This window comes from Coregonus lavaretus (genome assembly GCF_964263955.1).
Source record: "Coregonus lavaretus genome assembly, contig: HAP1_SCAFFOLD_2563, whole genome shotgun sequence".
NCBI classification, from domain to species: domain Eukaryota; kingdom Metazoa; phylum Chordata; class Actinopteri; order Salmoniformes; family Salmonidae; genus Coregonus; species Coregonus lavaretus.
This window is the reverse complement of record NW_028157904.1, coordinates 58,974-78,936: the sequence shown is the minus strand read 5'-3', so window position 1 is coordinate 78,936 and position 19,963 is coordinate 58,974. Positions and strand designations below refer to the sequence as shown.

Sequence of the window (19,963 nt, the reverse complement as noted above, 5' to 3'; positions counted from 1 at the left end):
AGCCTAAAACCCCAAACAGCAAGCAATGCAGATGGAGAAGCACAGTGGCTAGGAAAACTCTCTAGAAAGGCAGAAACCTAAGAAGAAACCTAGAGAGGAACCAGGTTCTGAGGGGTGGCCAGTCCCCTTCTGGCTGTACTGGGTAGAGAGGAACCAGGCTCTGAGGGGTGGCCAGTCCCCTTCTGGCTGTACTGGGTAGAGAGGAACCAGGCTCTGAGGGGTGGCCAGTCCCCTTCTGGCTGTACTGGGTAGAGAGGAACCAGGCTCTGAGGGGTGGCCAGTCCCCTTCTGGCTGTACTGGGTAGAGAGGAACCAGGCTCTGAGGGGTGGCCAGTCCCCTTCTGGCTGTACTGGGTAGAGAGGAACCAGGCTCTGAGGGGTGGCCAGTCCCCTTCTGGCTGTGCTGGGTAGAGAGGAACCAGGCTCTGAGGGGTGGCCAGTCCCCTTCTGGCTGTGCTGGGTAGAGAGGAACCAGGCTCTGAGGGGTGGCCAGTCCCCTTCTGGCTGTGCTGGGTAAAGAGGAACCAGGCTCTGAGGGGTGGCCAGTCCTCTACTGGCTGTACTGGGTAGAGAGGAACCAGGCTCTGAGGGGTGGCCAGTCCTCTTCTGGCTGTGCTGGGTAGAGAGGAACCAGGCTCTGAGGGGTGGCCAGTCCCCTTCTGGCTGTGCTGGGTAAAGAGGAACCAGGCTCTGAGGGGTGGCCAGTCCTCTACTGGCTGTACTGGGTAGAGAGGAACCAGGCTCTGAGGGGTGGCCAGTCCTCTACTGGCTGTACTGGGTAGAGAGGAACCAGGCTCTGAGGGGTGGCCAGTCCTCTTCTGGCTGTGCCGGGTGGAGATTATAACAGTACATGGCCATTAAGGCCAGATTTTTCTCCAAGATGTTCAAACGTTCATAAATGACCAGCAGGGTCAAATAATAATCACAGTGGTTGAAGAGGTTGCAACAGGTCAGTACATCAGGAGTAAATGACACTTGGCTTTTCATAGCCGGGCATTTAAAGGTTGAAATAGCAGGTGTGGTAGAGAGAGAGAGTTGAGAACAGCAGGTCTGGGACAAGGTAGCACGTCCAGTGAACAGGTCAGGGTTCCATAGCCGCAGGCAGAACAGTTGAAACTGGAGCAGCAGCACGACCAGGTGGACTGAGGACAGCCAGGAGTCATCAGGCCAGGTAGTCCTGAAGCATGGTCCTAGGGCTCACGGTCCTCCGGGAGGGGAGGGAGAGAGAGAGAATTAGAGGGAGCATACTTAAATTCACACAGGACACCGGATAAGACAGGAGAAGAACACCAGATATAACAGACTGTCTCTCCTCAGCCTCCGTTCTACAGCCGTAACACAGCAGAGATGTATGACAACATCCTGAACAAACCCCTGCAGCTCAAACACAACATCTCTAACGCTGCCAGGCACATACTGGAGGGACTGCTGCAGAAAGACCGCACACACCGACTGGGACACAGCCACGACTTCGTAAGTGTGTGTGAGAGAGAGGGGGAGAGTATGTGTGTGTTTGTGTCCAGTGGGTTGTGAGTGTTTTGATTAACTTCCCTAACTATCCCTAACTCTTTCTCCCTTCTTAATTTTCTCTCTCTCTCTCTCTCTCTCTCTCTCTCTCTCTCTCTCTCTCTCTCTCTCTCTCTCTCTCCCCCTTCTTAATTCTCTCTCTCTCTTTCTATCTCTCTCTCTCTCTCTCTCTCTCTCTCTCTCTCTCTCTCTCTCTCTTTCTCTCTCTCTTTCTCTCTCTCTTTCCTCTCGCTCTCTTTCTCTCTTTCTTTCTCTCTCTCTCTCTCTCTCTCTCTCTCTCTCTCTCTCTCTCTTCTCTTTCTCTCTCTCTCTCTCTCTCTCTCTCTCTCTCTCTCTCTCACTGTCTTTCTCGCTCACTCTCTCTCTCTCTCTCCTCTCTCTCTCTCTCTCTCTCTCTCTCTCTCTCTCTCACTGTCTTTCTCTCACTCTCTCTCTCTCTCTTTCTCTCGCTCTCTTTCTCTCTTTCTCTCACTCTCTCTGTCTCTCTTTTTTTCTCTCTCTCTCTCTCACTGTCTTTCTCTCTCTCTCTATTTCTCTCTCTGTCTCTCTCTCTCTTTCTCCCTCTCTCTCTATTTCTCTCTCTCTCTCTCTCTCTCTCTCACTCTTACTCTCACTCTCACTCTCTGTCTCTCTCTCTCTCTCTCTCTCTCTCTCTCTCTCTCTCTCTCTCTCTCCCCTTCTTAATTCTCTATCTTTCTCTCTCTCTCTCTCTCTCTCTCTCTCTCTCTCTCTCTCTCTCTCTCTCTCTCTCTCACTCTCTCTCCCTCACTGTCTTTCTCTCTCTCTCTCTATTTCTCTGTCTCTCTCTCTCTTTCTCTCTCTCTCTATTTCTCTCTCTCTATTTATCTCTCTCTCTCTCTTTCTCTCGCTCTCTTTCTGTCTTTCGCTCACTCTCTCTGTCTCTCTTTTTTTCTCTCTCTCTCTCTCACTGTCTTTCTCTCTCTCTCTATTTCTGTCTCTCTCTCTCTTTCTCTCTCTCTCTATTTCTCTCTCTGTCTCTCTCTCTATTTCTCTCTCTGTCTATCTCTCTCTTTCTCTCTCTCTCTCTCTCTCTCTCTGTCTCTCTCTTTCTTTCTCTCTCTCGCTCTCTCTGTCTCTCTCTCTCTCAGGAGGAGATCAAGAACCACATGTTCTTCTCCCCCATCAACTGGGATGACCTGACCGCTAAGAAGCTCACCCCCCCTTTCAACCCAAATGTGGTACGCCCCCTTCAATAGCACAACATACTTTTTACTATCGCATATCCCTTTAATAAGAAAATACATTTTACTCTGCCATTATCAAAATCAAATCTTTATTGAAAGTACATTTAACATCTCAACACATCTTTACATATAAGTAAGACTATTGTCTACCATTATGCCTCTCTCTCTCTCTCTCTCTCTCTCTCTCTCTCTCTCTCTCTCTCTCTCTCCCCCCCCCCCCCCCCCCCCCCCTCCCTCCAGACGGGCCCTAACGATCTTCGTCACTTTGACCCAGAGTTCACAGAGGAGCCCGTCCCCTCTTCCATTGGCTGTTCCCCTGACTCCTCCCTCATCACTGCCAGTATCACAGAGGCAGCCGAGGCCTTCCTAGGGTTCTCCTACGCACCCTCCATGGACTCATACCTGTAGGATATCATACCTATAGACCAGAACCTATAGGACAATGTATAGAGTCTTAACTATAGACACACCCTCTATGTACTCCTACCTATAGGACATCATGTGGACTCCTACCTACCTACAGACCCCTCCATGGATTCCTACCTATAGGACATCCTATGGACTCCTACCTACAGTGGCTTGCGAAAGTATTCACCCCCGTGGCATTTTTCCTATTTTGTTGCCTTACAACCTGGAATTAAAATTGATTTTTTGGGGGTTTGTATCATTTGATTAACACAACATGCCTACCACTTTGAAGATGCAAAATATTTTTTGTTGTGAAACAAACAAGAAATAAGACAAAAAAACAGCAATTACAGCTGCACGTCTTTTGGGGTATGTCTCTATAAGCTTGGCACATCTAGCCACTGGGATTTTTGCCCATTCTTCAAGGCAAAACTGCTCCAGCTCCTTCAAGTTGGATGGGTTCTGCTGGTGTACAGCAATCATTAAGTCATACCACAGATTCTCAATTGGATTGAGGTCTGGGCTTTGACTAGGCCATTCCAATACATTTAAATGTTTCCCCTTAAACCACTCGAGTGTTGCTTTAGCAGTATGCTTAGGGTCATTGTCCTGCTAGAAGGTGAACCTCCGTCCCAGTCTCAAATCTCTGGAAGACAGAAACAGGTTTCCCTCAAGAATTTCCCTGTATTTAGCGCAATCCGTCATTACTTCAATTCTGACCAGTTTCTCAGTCCCTGCCGATGAAAAACATCCCCACAGCATGATGCTGCCACGATCATGCTTCACTGTGGGGATGGTGTTCTCGGGGTGATGAGATGTGTTGGGTTTGCGCCAGACATAGCGTTTTCCTTGATGGCCAAAAAGCTCAATTTTAGTCTCATCTGACCAGAGTACCTTCTTCCATATGTTTGCCCAGCTAACAAAATTACGTTCCAGGACGTGACCAAAAAGTTATTTTAGTCCCCACATAAGTCATGATAACGTTATATGAAGACAAACCATAACTCTAAATGTAAAGTTATGAAATGTTCCTAGGATATATCCAAGATAACATGACATTCAGAACCTTTCATGGACTACCAAGGAACGTTTTTAATGTTCCCAAGATGTCTGTATAGCGACCTGATATTTATAACCTCTATAATACTTATTAGAAACGTTATGAATGTGCCTATAATGTCCCAAACGGGCTATGACATTCAGTACCTCTGGAAGACTTAAGGGGAATGTTACAAATGTCTCAGTTACGTTCCTTGTTAGCTGGGTGGGGAGTCTCCCACATGCCTTTTGGTGAACACCAAATGTGTTTGCTTATTTTTTTCTTTAAGCAATGGCTTTTTTTCTGGCCACTCTTCCATAAACCCCAGCTCTGTGGAGTGTACGGCTTAAAGTGGTCCTATGGACAGATACTCCAATCTCCGCTGTGGAGCTTTGCAGCTCCTTCAGGGTTATCTTTGGTCTCTGTTGCCTCTCTGATTAATGCCCTCCTTGCCTGGTCTGTGAGTTTTGGTGGGCGGCCCTCTCTTGGAAGGTTTGTTGTGGTGCCATATTCTTTCCATTTTTTAATAATGGATTTAATGGTGCTCCGTGGGATGTTCAAAGTTTCTGATATTTTTTTATAACCCAACCCTGATCTGTACTTCTCCACAACTTTGTCCCTAACCTGTTTGGAGAGCTCCTTGGTCTTCATGGTGCCGCTTGCTTGGTGGTGCCCCTTTCTTAGTGGTGTTGCAGACTCTGGGGCCTTTCAGAACAGGTGTATATATACTGAGACACTTAGATTGCACACAGGCAGACTTTATTTAACTAATTGTGTGATTTTTCTGAAGTTAATTGGTTGCACCAAATCCTATTTAGGGGCTTCATAGCAAAGGGGGTGAATACATATGCACGCACCACTTTTCCGTTATACATTTTTTAGAATTTTTTGAAACAAGTTATTTTTTTCATTTCACTTCACCAATTTCCATTACATGAAATCCAAATAAAAATCCATTTAAATTACAGGTTGTAATGCAACAAAATAGGAAAAACGCCAAGGGGGATGAATACTTTACAGGGCACTGTAGCTATGGACCCCTCCATGGACTCCTACCTATAGGACACATCATAAACATCCCTATGGACTAACTAACTAGGGACAACCCCCCATATCACGGGGCTATATACCTGTAGTTCTCCCCCCCCAACCCCAACCCCAACCCCAACCCCAACCCTAACCCCAGCCCCAACCCCAACCCCAACCCCAACCCCAACCCTAACCCCTAACCCCTAACCCTAACCCTAACCCTAAGGGAGAATGTTCCAGAAGACAGAGCAGGGGAGGTTTGCTCTTTAAGGTGCCTTTATAAAGAAGATGTTCTCTCTCTCTCTCCATCACACTTGTCCGTTCTGACTCATCCTTTCTCACACTGACGGCTCTGTCCCAAATGGCACCCTGTTCCCTACATAGTGCACTACTTTCGACCAGAACCCTGTGGTTGGTCCGTCATGACATGACCCGCTCGGGGTCCTGGCGGGTTGTCTCTTCACTCTGGATCCCGTCGACTGAAACTGGAGGATGATTGATTGGTTGGTTTATTTATTGATCGATTGATGTAATGATTGATTGATTGATTATGGTGAGGGAGAAGCTGCTAGTATCTATAGTATCTGTATCTGAGTTCTGTTCTAAAGAACCCGGACCAACAGAAAGACGTGTTCGTCCCAAATGGCACCCCTTTTCCTATGTAGTGCACTACTTTTCACCAGGGCTCTGGTCTAAAGTAGTGCACTGTATAGGGGATAGGGCCCTCAAAAATTCAACTCTGGACCTCGAAGCCAATCCACTGCTTTTTTTTGTCATTGTTCCCCTGATTTAGACCCCGGGACAGAAAGGCTCCGGACCTGGTAGGGGTAAGAGAAAGGCTCCGGACCTGGTAGGGGTAAGAGAAAGGCTCCGGACCTGGTAGGGGTAAGAGAAAGGCTCCGGACCTGGTAGGGGTAAGAGAAAGGCTCCGGACCTGGTAGGGGTAAGAGAAAGGCTCCGGACCTGGTAGGGGTAAGAGAAAGGCTCCGGACCTGGTAGGGGTAAGAGAAAGGCTCCGGACCTGGTAGGGGTAAGAGAAAGGCTCCGGACCTGGTAGGGGTAAGAGAAAGGCTCCGGACCTGGTAGGGGTAAGAGAAAGGCTCCGGACCTGGTAGGGGTAAGAGAAAGGCTCCGGACCTGGTAGGGGTAAGAGAAAGGCTCCGGACCTGGTAGGGGTAAGAGAAAGGCTCCGGACCTGGTAGGGGTAAGAGAAAGGCTCTGGACCTGGTAGGGGTAAGAGAAAGGCTCTGGACCTGGTAGGGGTAAGAGTTAAATACCCCTGGAATAGGGTGTCATTTGGGACGCAGTTATGGATGGACAGAATGCATTGTTGTGTTGAGATCTGTCCTATCCCCTACACCCCTACCCCCTTAGTCTCTACCCCCCCCCTACCCCTTAGTCTCTACCCCCCCCCCCCTTAGTCTCTACCCCCCTTAGTCTCTACCCCCCTTAGTCTCTACCCCCCCCCCCCCTTAGTCTCTACCCCCCCCCCCCCCCCTTAGTCTCTACCCCCCCCCCCACTTAGTCTCTACCCCCCTTAGTCTCTACCCCCCCCCCCCCTTAGTCTCTACCCCCCCCCCCCCACTTAGTCTCTACCCCCCCCCCCTTAGTCTCTACCCCCCTTAGTCTCTACCCCCCTTAGTCTCAACCCCCCCCCCCCCTTAGTCTCTACCCCCCCCCCCTTAGTCTCTACCCCCCCCCCCCCTTAGTCTCTACCCCCCCCCCCCCCCCCCCCCCTTAGTCTCTACCCCCCCCCCTTTAGTCTTCCAGTCTCCTCTTGATGATGTAGCAATGCTCCAAACGTTGTCTGAACTCAACATTCCATTTTAATATTGCTGTATTGCGGCGGTTTTTGAGTGCCATGTTTAAGTTTGTTTGTGTATCTGGAGTCGATTTTGTTTAGTATTAATGTCTATGGAACAGGAAACTGAAGATATGCTAAAATAATGTATGGAACTATTCATGTTAAATGTAATGTACATGGTTTAAAAATGGTTATAATACACGTGATCAAGAAAGTGTACTATTATTACATCAAGAGTGGTGCGCTGCAGCTTAGACGAGATGTTTGTGACATTTATGATATTCTCGTGTCGTGTGCACTTGCGTAAACAACCACCTCCACTGCCACAGGTATAATGCAATGCAATTTAGCAGAGGCTTACAGTACTCTCACTATTCCCTATATATAACCTGGTTACTCTCACTAATCCTTCTACCCCCCCACCCCCCCCAAAAATTTTTTTTTACAAAATTAAAAAATTATTGTAAGGTAGTTAACCCACTGGCTATAGGGTGAATGCACCAATTTGTAAGTCGCTCTGGATAAGAGCGTCTGCTAAATGACTTAAATGTAAATGTAAAAATTCCCTATATAACCTGGCTACTCTCACTATTCCCTATATATAACCTGGCTACTCTCACTATTCCCTATATATAACCTGGTTACTCTCACTATTCCCTATATATAACCTGGCTACTCTCACTATTCCCTATATATAACCTGGCTACTCTCACTATTCCCTTTATATAACCTGGTTACTCTCACTATTCCCTATATATAACCTGGTTACTCTCACTATTCCCTATATATAACCTGGTTACTCTCACTATTCCCTATATATAACCTGGTTACTCTCACTATTCCCTATATATAACCTAGTTACTCTCACTATTCCCTATATAACCTGGTTACTCTCACTATTCCCTATATAACCTGGTTACTCTCACTATTCCCTATATATAACCTGGTTACTCTCACTATTCCCTATATATAACCTGGTTACTCTCACTATTCCCTATATATAACCTGGTTACTCTCACTATTCCCTATATATAACCTGGTTACTCTCACTATTCCCTATATATAACCTAGTTACTCTCACTATTCCCTATATAACCTGGTTACTCTCACTATTCCCTATATAACCTGGTTACTCTCACTATTCCCTATATATAACCTGGTTACTCTCACTATTCCCTATATATAACCTGGTTACTCTCACTATTCCCTATATATAACCTAGTTACTCTCACTATTCCCTATATAACCTAGTTACTCTCACTATTCCCTATATAACCTGGTTACTCTCACTATTCCCTTTATATAACCTGGTTACTCTCACTATTCCCTATATATAACCTGGTTACTCTCACTATTCCCTATATATAACCTGGTTACTCTCACTATTCCCTATATATAACCTGGTTACTCTCACTATTCCCTATATATAACCTGGTTACTCTCACTATTCCCTATATATAACCTGGTTACTCTCACTATTCCCTATATATAACCTGGTTACTCTCACTATTCCCTATATATAACCTGGTTACTCTCACTATTCCCTATATATAACCTGGTTACTCTCACTATTCCCTATATATAACCTGGTTACTCTCACTATTCCCTATATATAACCTGGTTACTCTCACTATTCCCTATCTATAACCTGGTTACTCTCACTATTCCCTATATATAACCTGGTTACTCTCACTATTCCCTATATATAACCTGGTTACTCTCACTATTCCCTATATATAACCTGGTTACTCTCACTATTCCCTATATATAACCTGGTTACTCTCACTATTCCCTATATATAACCTGGTTACTCTCACTATTCCCTATATATAACCTGGTTACTCTCACTATTCCCTATATATAACCTGGCTACTCTCACTGTTCCCTATATATAACCTGGTTACTCTCACTGTTCCCTATATATAACCTGGTTACTCTCACTATTCCCTATATATAACCTGGTTACTCTCACTATTCCCTATATATAACCTGGTTACTCTCACTATTCCCTATATATAACCTGGTTACTCTCACTATTCCCTATATATAACCTGGTTACTCTCACTATTCCCTATATAACCTGGTTACTCTCACTATTCCCTATATATAACCTGGTTACTCTCACTATTCCCTATATATAACCTGGTTACTCTCACTATTCCCTATATATAACCTGGTTACTCTCACTATTCCCTATATATAACCTGGTTACTCTCACTGTTCCCTATATATAACCTGGTTACTCTCACTATTCCCTATATATAACCTGGTTACTCTCACTATTCCCTATATATAACCTGGTTACTCTCACTATTCCCTATATATAACCTGGTTATCAATCAATCAATCAATTTTATTTTATATAGCCCTTCGTACATCAGCTAATATCTCGAAGTGCTGTACAGAAACCCAGCCTAAAACCCCAAACAGCTAGTAATGCAGGTGTAGAAGCACGGTGGCTAGGAAAAACTCCCTAGAAAGGCCAAAACCTAGGAAGAAACCTAGAGAGGAACCAGGCTATGAGGGGTGGCCAGTCCTCTTCTGGCTGTGCCGGGTGGAGGTTATAACAGAACCATGCCAAGATGTTCAAAAATGTTCATAAGTGACAAGCATGGTCAAATAATAATCAGGAATAAATCTCAGTTGGCTTTTCATAGCCGATCATTAAGAGTTGAAAACAGCAGGTCTGGGACAGGTAGGGGTTCCATAACCGCAGGCAGAACAGTTGAAACTGGAATAGCAGCAAGGCCAGGCGGACTGGGGACAGCAAGGAGTCACCACGGCCGGTAGTCCCGACGTATGGTCCTAGGGCTCAGGTCTCTCAGTTGGCTTTTCATAGCCGATCATTAAGAGTTGAAAACAGCAGGTCTGGGACAGGTAGGGGTTTCGTAACCGCAGGCAGAACAGTTGAAACTGGAATAGCAGCAAGGCCAGGCGGACTGGGGACAGCAAGGTGTCAGCATGCCCGGTAGTCCTGACGTATGGTCCTAGGGCTCAGGTTCTCAGAGAGAAAGAGAGAACGAGAGAATTAGAGAGAGCATACTTAAATTCACACAGGACACTGGATAAGACAGGAGAAGTACTCCAGGTATAACCAACTAACCCCAGCCCCCCGACACATAAACTACTGCAGCATAAATACTGGAGGCTGAGACAGGAGCGGTCCGGAGACACTGTGGCCCCATCCGAAGAAACCCCCGGACAGGGCCAAACAGGAAGGATATAACCCCACCCACTCTGCCAAAGCACAGCCCCCGCACCACTAGAGGGATATCCTCAACCACCAACTTACAATCCTGAGACAAGGCCGAGTATAGCCCACAGAGGTCTCCACCACAGCACAAACCAAGGGGGGGCGCCAACCCAGACAGGAAGATCACGTCAGTAACTCAACCCACTCAAGTGACGCACCCCTCCTAGGGACGGCATGAAAGAGCACCAGCAAGCCAGTGACTCAGCCCCTGTAACAGGGTTAGAGGCAGAGAACCACAGTGGAGAGAGGGGAACCGGCCTGGCAGAGACAGCAAGGGCTGTTCGTTGCTCCAGAGCCTTTCCGTTCACCTTCACACTCCTGGGCCAGACTACACTCAATCATATGACCTACTGAAGAGATAAGTCTTCAGTAAAGGCTTAAAGGTTGAGACCGAGTCTGCGTCTCTCACATGGGTAGGCAGACTGTTCCATAAAAATGGAGATCTATAGGAGAAAGCCCTGCCTCCCGCTGTTTGCTTAGAAATTCTAGGGACAATTAGGAGGCCTGCGTCTTGTGACCGTAGCGTACGTATTGGTATGTACGGCAGGACCAACTCGGAAAGATAGGTAGGAGCAAGCCCATGTAACGCTTTATAGGTTAACAGTAAAACCTTGAAATCAGCCCTTGCCTTAACAGGAAGCCAGTGTAGGGAAGCTAGCACTGGAGTAATATGATCATGGTTACTCTCACTGTTCCCTATATATAACCTGGTTACTCTCACTATTCCCTATATATAACCTGGTTACTCTCACTATTCCCTATATAACCTGGTTACTCTCACTATTCCCTATATATGACCTGGTTACTCTCACTATTCCCTATATATAACCTGGTTACTCTCACTATTCCCTATATATAACCTGGTTACTCTCACTATTCCCTATATAACCTGGTTACTCTCACTATTCCCTATATATGACCTGGTTACTCTCACTATTCCCTATATATAACCTGGTTACTCTCACTATTCCCTATATAACCTGGTTACTCTCACTATTCCCTATATATAACCTGGTTACTCTCACTATTCCCTATATATAACCTGGTTACTCTCACTATTCCCTATATATAACCTGGTTACTCTCACTATTCCCTATATATAACCTGGTTACTCTCACTATTCCCTATATATAACCTGGTTACTCTCACTATTCCCTATATATAACCTGGTTACTCTCACTATTCCCTATATAACCTGGTTACTCTCACTATTCCCTATATAACCTGGCTACTCTCACTATTCCCTATATAACCTGGTTACTCTCACTATTCCCTATATATAACCTGGTTACTCTCACTATTCCCTATATATAACCTGGTTACTCTCACTATTCCCTATATATAACCTGGTTACTCTCACTATTCCCTATATATAACCTGGTTACTCTCACTATTCCCTATATATAACCTGGTTACTCTCACTATTCCCTATATATAACCTGGTTACTCTCACTATTCCCTATATATAACCTGGTTACTCTCACTATTCCCTATATAACCTGGTTACTCTCACTATTCCCTATATATAACCTGGTTACTCTCACTGTTCCCTATATATAACCTGGTTACTCTCACTATTCCCTATATATAACCTGTTTACTCTCACTATTCCCTATCTAACCTAAAGTCACTGGTGCTTCCTGCTTTAGTTTTTGCTTATAAGCAGGAATCAGGAGGATAGAATTATGGTCAGATTTTGCCTAATTGAGGGCGAGGGAGAACTTTGTACGCGTCTCTGTGTGTGGAGTAAAGGTGGTCTAGAGTTTTTTTTCCTTCTGGTTGAACATTTAAAACGGATTTAAGTTTCCCTGCATTAACGTCCCCGGCCACTAGGAGCGCCGCCTCTGGATGAGCGTTTTCCTGTTTGCTTATGGCCGTATACAGCTCATTGAGTGCGGTCTTAGTGCCAGTCGGGGGTCTGGGGCAAATCCCTCTCGTCCGACTCATTATAGAAAGATTATTCGTCCTGTTCAAGGTGAGTAAAAAAATGCGAAAAAATAACAAACAAAATAGCACGGTTGGTTACGAGTCCATTAAACGGCAGCCATCCCCTCTGCCGCCATTTCAGTATATAGTGAGAGTAGCTAGGTTATATAGTGAATAGTGTGGTGGAAATATTAGTTCAATAATATCTCTCAGAAACCGGAGCTTGTTAATTCAGTATAGACTTTATTACAAAGTAACAAGCCAAGCTGGTCCATGGAGCAACTGTCTCTCCTGACTCGGAGCTCTCCTTTTATACAGTTTCATGCTTACATAACATACATAGTAACTCCTCTTTATGTAAATGATTAACGTCTTTTAGTGCCACTATTTGCTTCCAAAGTCCGAGTGTCATCTCTCTAGGCGGGGTTTCCCCTCCCCCTTTTCCCCTTATTTACATTTTAGTCATTTAGCTCTTATCCGACTTACACAGTCCATCGGTGGCGTGACCAGGACACTTTCCCAAAAAATAATATACATACATACGTTAAAGGATAATTGCATAGTGTGTTGATTATAGTTACTGTCCAGGCATGCATCTGGATTACAAAATGTCAATCAAGATTATTCTGTTTTGCCCTTATCATTTCATAACATATGTACTGGAAAATTACCAATATAATCCCCCCTTTGGGATTTACTAAGTCCCAAATGAATAGTTTTCTACTGTAAAAAAAATAAAAAATAAACTCATAACATCATTCTGAATATGACACCCAAGATATGTGGCCCTCCCTCGTGGTCACCTCTCTAACAAGTATTTCAGTTTAGTCTAAAACCTGTTAGAAGATTAAGGGTCCGTAGACTCTTGTAACCGGAAAACCCTCTGTTACGTACATATTTATATATATATATATATATATATATATATATATATATATATATATATATATATATATATATATATATATATTTATTTATTTATTTATATTTAGACAAACAAATATTCAGATGGTCTAACATAATTTATAACTTTCTTAGTTACAACTTTTATAACAACATCAAAAATCTACATAAGACGGGTGTAAGCATCTGCATGTACTTATTCCCAGGCCTTGCTATTTGTAATTTTCATTTTATAAGAGTATATTCTGATCAATGTATCTTCTCCATTATCTGACCCATCACGATGAGGTCGAGGAGCCCAGTCAGGCCACTGGGTATAGGCCCGGGAAGTTTCCTTCTGGGTTGACCCCCAAGTTGTTGCTGTTGAGTTTTGTAACCATGACAGGCCCATCCACCCCCAGGGACAACACCATACAGACATTCAGGATTCCCAAACGGGCAGTCCAGTGGTCCTCCTTTAATATTGCAGGGCTTTCCATATTTATTAACATACTGTCCTGGAGCTCCTGGGGCGGGGTATATTTCTTTGGGTGAATCGTTAACAATTGTCTGTACAGTCATTTGTTTTTACTGTGGTTTGGATCAAGAGGGATTTCAGCAAAGGCAGTACACTGCAAAAGACCACTCCCATTACCACCAGTGCTATGCCTATCATGATTGGCATTTTTGCAAACATTGCTCCCCACTTTCCCAGGGTTAAGTCCAGCCAGTCCCCGGTGTGAGCGTCATGCCCAGCATTGTCCTTAACTTCTTTCCGTAGTCCTTTGAGCTTAGTCATTGCTTCAGTGAATGAACCATCCGGGGCAGTAGTATTGGGAATGAAGGTGCAACGTTCATCCCCAAACATAACAGACTCCACCTTTTTCTGCTAAAAGCCAGTTTAGAACCTGCCTATTCTGGCAGCTCATCCTACTTGTTGCCTGTACTTGCTCTCCCAGGGCTGTTAGCGCAGAGTCTGTGTAATTAATAAACCTCTGTTGATTATAGTAAATATAATTGATCCATTCTAGGTTTTTTGGGGGGGTGATATCCAGACAAATATTGATTCAAATCCTGAATTAATTTAGTCTCTTGCTTTATGTTAATTCAGAATTCCTCTAGGCTGACCTGTTGAATCTAAATATACATCGGGGTCATGTTCATACGGGTCATGTTCATACGGGTCATGGTTCATACGGGTCATGGTTCATACGGGTCATGGTTCATACGGGTCATGTTCATACGGGTCATGGTTCATACGGGTCATGTTCATACGGGTCATGGTTCATACGGGTCATGGTTCATACGGGTCATGGTTCATACGGCTCATGTTCATACGGGTCATGTTTCATACGGGTCATGTTCATACGGGTCATGTTTCATACTGGTCATGTTCATACGGGTCATGTTCATACGGGTCATGTTCATATGGGTCATGTTTCATACGGGTCATGTTCATACGGGTCATGTTCATACGGGTCATGGTCATACAGGAGATATCGTTATTCAGGTGCCATGTGGTTTCACACTTTCCCTTAAATTTTCCCAAATCATGCTCCCCGTTTGTTTTGTTGTAGCACTCATACTTCAGCTCCATAATCTATTCGATATTTCTCCAGGTGTTCCCATTTTTACTAGGTTTTATTCTGAACTAGAGGGCGGCAGGTAGCTTAGTGGTTAAGAGCGTTGTGCCGTCATTTTGTAACGCTCCCTCCCATAGTCCCTTCAATTATGTTGGTGCTTCCAACATTCCACAATTGTTTCCGGTACTGCTGCAGGGGCTGGGCTATGTTGTTTATTTTCCTGATTCCTCCAATTAGTAAAAAACTCCCATACATTTTGAAAGAACCCAGTTGGTCCTGGTGTTTCTAATTTTGTCGTTGCTGGTTTAGTTGTTTACGACAGTTGACGGTCCTTGGGTGATCGCCATGGTTGCGTTAGTTGTCCCTGTTTCTCTTTTTTTTGTCTAGGTTGACGTGTGGGAGTCAATCGTTGTTTGTCACGCTCCGATCTAGAGAACTCTTGTTGGTTGGGGTCAGGGTGTGAGTTTTCTGTTGAGATCTATGTTATTGTATTTCTATGTTGTAGATCTAGGTTGATATTTCTATGTTTGGTCGGGTGTGATTCCCAATCAGAGGCAGCTGAGTAGGAGTAATGTCAATCATTGTTTTACTGTTCCCTTCCGACCGTTTAGCGCTGACTATTTCCAAAACATATTTTGCATCTTTCTTTTGCATCCATTATTTTAAGGTAATTACCCAAGTGGTGTTTCCCTTGTCAATTTCTATGCTGCAACCATGTTTATCCCAGATGGCTTCTCCTGTTGTTTGATGATGGGTCCACCCACAGAGAGGGGTAGTTCTGGCAGAGGTTTGTTCCTCCGTATTGAAAACTGACCTTTGAATTTCTGTACCTCTTATTTCTTGGGCCGGAATAAAAATACTAGTTCGGGCCGTTTCCAACGGTACCTGCTTTTTTATTCTGCTTTTCCTTCTAGCCTCAGGTTCCTTAGGTATTGGTGGGATCACAGGCTTATATCCATTATTTTTGCATGTTCATTCCCTACAGGTTTTCCATTTTCATTTAGTTTTTATTTGATTTCCAAACAATGATCTTTTAGGCATTTCATTCTAAACAGTGCATATCCTTCTAATCTGGCATCTACCTAGCCTGGGCCAGCCTGTGTGCAATATTTGAACCCTGTTCATAATAGATATTCTTCCTGGTTCGGTAAGGCTGTCTCTAGAGTATTGTACAGTTGTGGGCAGACTCACTACCATCTTTCCTAGGTTAACTGCTACTAGTGTTAGGGTCCATTCCGCAGTTTTTCCAATTGTTCTGATTTCTGTTTGTTACTAGGGGGACCATTGAAGGGCAGAGAAGTAGTATACTAGGTTATATAGGGAATAGTGAGAGTAGCTATATCTATGGTGTCAAAAGGCACACACCTGTCTATATAAGGTCCCACAGTTGACAGTATATGTCAGAGCAAAAACCAAGCCATGAGGTCGAAGGAATTGTCCGTAGAACTCCAAGACAGGATTGTGTCGAGGCACAGATCTGGAGAAGGGTACCAAAGAATGTCTGCAGAATTGAAGGTCCCCAACAACACAGTGGCCTCCATCATTCTTAAATGGAAGAATTTTTGAGCCACCGCATCGTAGAGCTGGCCGCCTGGCCAAACTGAGCAATCGGGGAGAAGGGCCTTGGTCAGGGAACCTTCCAGAAGGACAACCATCTCTGCAGCACTCCACAAATCAGGCCTTTGTGGTAGAGTGGCCAGACGGAAGCCACTCCTCAGTAAAAGGCACATGACAGCCTGCTTGGAGTTTGCCAAAAAGGCACCTAAAGGACTCTCAGACCATCAGAAACAAGATTCTCTGGTCTGATGAAACCAAGATTGAACTCTTTGGCCTGAATGCCAAGCGTCACGTCTGGAGGAAACCTGGCACCATCGCTATGGTGAAGCATGATGGTGGCAGAATCATACTGTGGGGATGTTTTTCAGCCGCAGGGACTGGGAGACTAGTCAGGATCGATGGAAAGATGAACGGGGCAAAGTACAGAGAGATCTTTGATGAAAACCTGCTCCAGAGCGCTCAAGACCTCAGACTGGGGCGAAGGTTCACCTTCCAACAGGACAACGACCACACAGCCAAGACAACGCAGGACTTCGATACACGTCTCTGAATGTCCTTGAGTGGCCCAGCCAGAGCCCGGACTTGAACCCGATCGAACATCTCTGGAGAGACCTGAAAATAGCTGTGGAGCGACGCTCCCTTTCCAACCTGACAGAGCTTGAGAGGATCTGCAGAGAAGAATCTGAGAAACTCCCAAAATACAGGTGTGCCAAGCTTGTAGCGTCATACCCAAGAAGACTTCAGACTGTAATCGCTGCCAAATGTGCTTCAACAAAGTACTGAGTAAAGGGTCTAAATACTTATGTAAAATGTGATATTTCCGTTTTTTATTTTTAATGCATTTGCAGAAATTTCTAAAAACCTGTTTTTGCTTTGTCATTATGGGGTATTGTATGCATCTATTGTGTGATGAGGGAGAAAAACAATTGCAGAATAAGGCTGTAACAAAAAGTGGAAAAAGTCAAGGGGTCGGAATACTTTCCAAATGCACTGTATATGTAAGTAATATACAGATGTTATTAATATCTATATGTATGTAATATCTGTATATAAAGTAATATTTATATGTAAGTAATATATGTATGTAATTAATATACAGTACCAGTCAAAAGTTTGGACACACCTACTCATTCCAGGGTTTTTCTTTATTTTTACTATTTTCTACATTGTAGAATAATAGTGAAGACATCAAAACTATGAAATAACACATATGGAATCATGTAGTAAGCAAGAAAGTGTTACACAAATCAAAATATATTTTATATTTGAGATTCTTCAAAGTAGCCACCCTTTGCCTTGATGACAGCTTTGCACACTCTTGGCATTCTCTCAACCAGCTTCACCTGGAATGCTTTTCCAACAGTCTTGAAGGAGTTCCCACATATGCTGAGCACATGTTGGCTGCTTTTCCTTCACTCTGCGGTCCGACTCATCCCAAAAAACAAGTTCTGCTGGCTATAGTTTTGTCTAATCTTGATTATTGTCCAGTCGTGTGGTCGAGTGCTGCAAGGAAATACAGTGGGGAGAACAAGTATTTGATACACTGCCGATTTTGCAGGTTTTTCGACTTACAAAGCATGTAGAGGTCTGTAATTTTTTATCATAGGTACACTTCAACTGTGAGAGACGGAATCTAAACAAAAATCCAGAAAATCACATTGTATGATTTTTAAGTAATTAATTTGCATTTTATTGCATGACATAAGTTTTTGATCAGAAAAGCAGAACTTAATATTTGGTACAGAAACCTTTGTTTGCAATTACAGAGATCATACATTTCCTGTAGGTCTTGAGCAGGTTTGCACACACTGCAGCAGGGATTTTGGCCCACTCTTTCATACAGACCTTCTCCAGATCCTTCAGGTTTCAGGACAGTCGCTGGGCAATACAGACTTTCAGCTCCCTCCAAAGACGTTCTATTGGGTTCAGAAAATCACATTGTATGATTTTTAAGTAATTAATTTGCATTGTATTGCATGACATAAGTATTTGATCACCTACCAACCAGTAAGAATTCCGGCTCTCACAGACCTGTTAGTTTTTCTTTAAGAAGCCCTCCTGTTCTCCACTCATTATAAAAATAATAATAATATGCCATTTAGCAGACGCTTTTATCCAAAGCGACTTACAGTCATGCGTGCATACATTTATTTTTTTGTGTATGGGTAGTCCCGGGGATCGAACCCACTACCTTGGCGTTACAAGCGCCGTGCTCTACCAGCTGAGCTACTAACTGCACCTGTTTGAACTCGTTACCTGTATAAAAGACACCTGTCCACACACTCAATCAAACAGACTCCAACCTCTCCACAATGGCCAAGACCAGAGAGCTGTGTAAGGACATCAGGGATAAAATGGTAGACCTGCACAAGGCTGGGATGGGCTACAGGACAATAGGCAAGCAGCTTGGTGAGAAGGCAACAACTGTTGGCGCAATTATTAGAAAATGGAAGAAGTTCAAGATGGCGGTCAATCATCCTCGGTCTGGGGCTCCATGCAAGATCTCACCTCGTGGGGCATCAATGATCATGAGGAAGGTGAGGGATCAGCCCAGAACTACACGGCAGGACCTGGTCAATGACCTGAAGAGAGCTGGGACCACAATCTCAAAGAAAACCATTAGTAACACACTACGCCGTCATGGATTAAAATTCTGCAGCGCATGCAAGGTCCCCCTGCTCAAGCCAGCGCATGTCCAGGCCCGTCTGAAGTTTGCCAATGACCATCTGGATGATCCAGAGGAGGAATGGTAGAAGGGCATGTGGTCTGTTGAGACAAAAATAGTGCTTTTTGGTCTAAACTCCACTCGCCATGTTTGGAGAAAGAAGAACACCATCCCAACCATGAAGCATGGAGGTGGAAACATCATTCTTTGGGGATGCTTTTCTGCAAAGGGGACAGGACGGCTGCACCGTATTGAGGGGAGGATGGATGCGGCCATGTATCGCGAGATCTTGGCCAACAACCTCCTTCCCTCAGTGAGAGCATTGAAGATGGGTCGTGGCTGGGTCTTCCAGCATGACAACGACCCGAAACACACAGCCAGGGCAACTAAGGAGTGGCTCCGTAAGAAGCATCTCAAGGTCCTGGAGTGGCCTAGCCAGTCTCCAGACCTGAACCCAATAGAACGTATTTGGAGGGAGCTGAAAGTCCGTATTGCCCAGCGACAGCCCCGAAACCTGAAGGATCTGGAGAAGGTCTGTATGAAGGAGTGGGCCAAAATCCCTGCTGCAGTGTTTGCAAACCTGGTCAAGACCTACAGGAAACGTATGATCTCTGTAATTGCAAACAAAGGTTTCTGTACCAAATATTAAGTTCTGCTTTTCTGATGTATCAAATACTTATGTCATGCAATAAAATGCAAATTAATTACTTAAAAATCATACAATGTGATTTTCTGGATTTTTGTTTAGATTCCGTCTCTCACAGTTGAAGTGTACCTATGATAAAAATTACAGACCTCTACATGCTTTGTAAGTAGGAAAACCTGCAAAATCGGCAGTGTATCAAATACTTGTTCTCCCCACTGTACCTAGTTAAGTTGCAGCTGGCCCAGAACAGAGCGGCACGTCTTGCTCTTCATTGTAATCAGAGGGCTGATATAAATACTATACATGCCAGTCTCTCTTGGCTAAGAGTTGAGGAGAGACTGACTGCATCACTTCTTCTTTTTATAAGAAACATTAATGTGTTGAAAATCCCAAATTGTTTGCATAGTCAACTTACACACAGCTCTGATACACACACTTA

At 44.3% G+C, this 19,963-nt stretch overlaps 1 protein-coding gene across 1 annotated transcript; it reads left to right on the top strand.

The window, feature by feature from the left end:
- The first annotated feature begins 1,282 nt into the window (after nucleotides 1-1,282).
- On the top strand, nucleotides 1,283-3,389 carry LOC311124649 (serine/threonine-protein kinase Sgk1-like). The gene is made up of 3 exons (XM_084198761.1): nucleotides 1,283-1,473; nucleotides 2,637-2,726; nucleotides 2,973-3,389. Exons 1-3 carry the CDS (start codon nucleotides 1,348-1,350, stop codon nucleotides 3,138-3,140), a joined length of 384 nt encoding a protein of 127 aa, XP_084054887.1. The 5' UTR covers nucleotides 1,283-1,347; the 3' UTR covers nucleotides 3,141-3,389.
- The last annotated feature ends 16,574 nt before the right edge of the window (nucleotides 3,390-19,963 follow it).

Bases quoted from the DNA above. Each gene is read 5' to 3' on its own strand.
- LOC311124649 (XM_084198761.1), top strand. From the start codon at position 1,348: ATGTATGACAACATCCTGAACAAACCCCTGCAGCTCAAACACAACATC. The intron at 1,474-2,636 runs GTAAGTGTGTGT...TCTCTCTCTCAG, and splicing joins TGGGACACAGCCACGACTTC to GAGGAGATCAAGAACCACAT. The intron at 2,727-2,972 runs GTACGCCCCCTT...CCCTCCCTCCAG, and splicing joins CCCCTTTCAACCCAAATGTG to ACGGGCCCTAACGATCTTCG.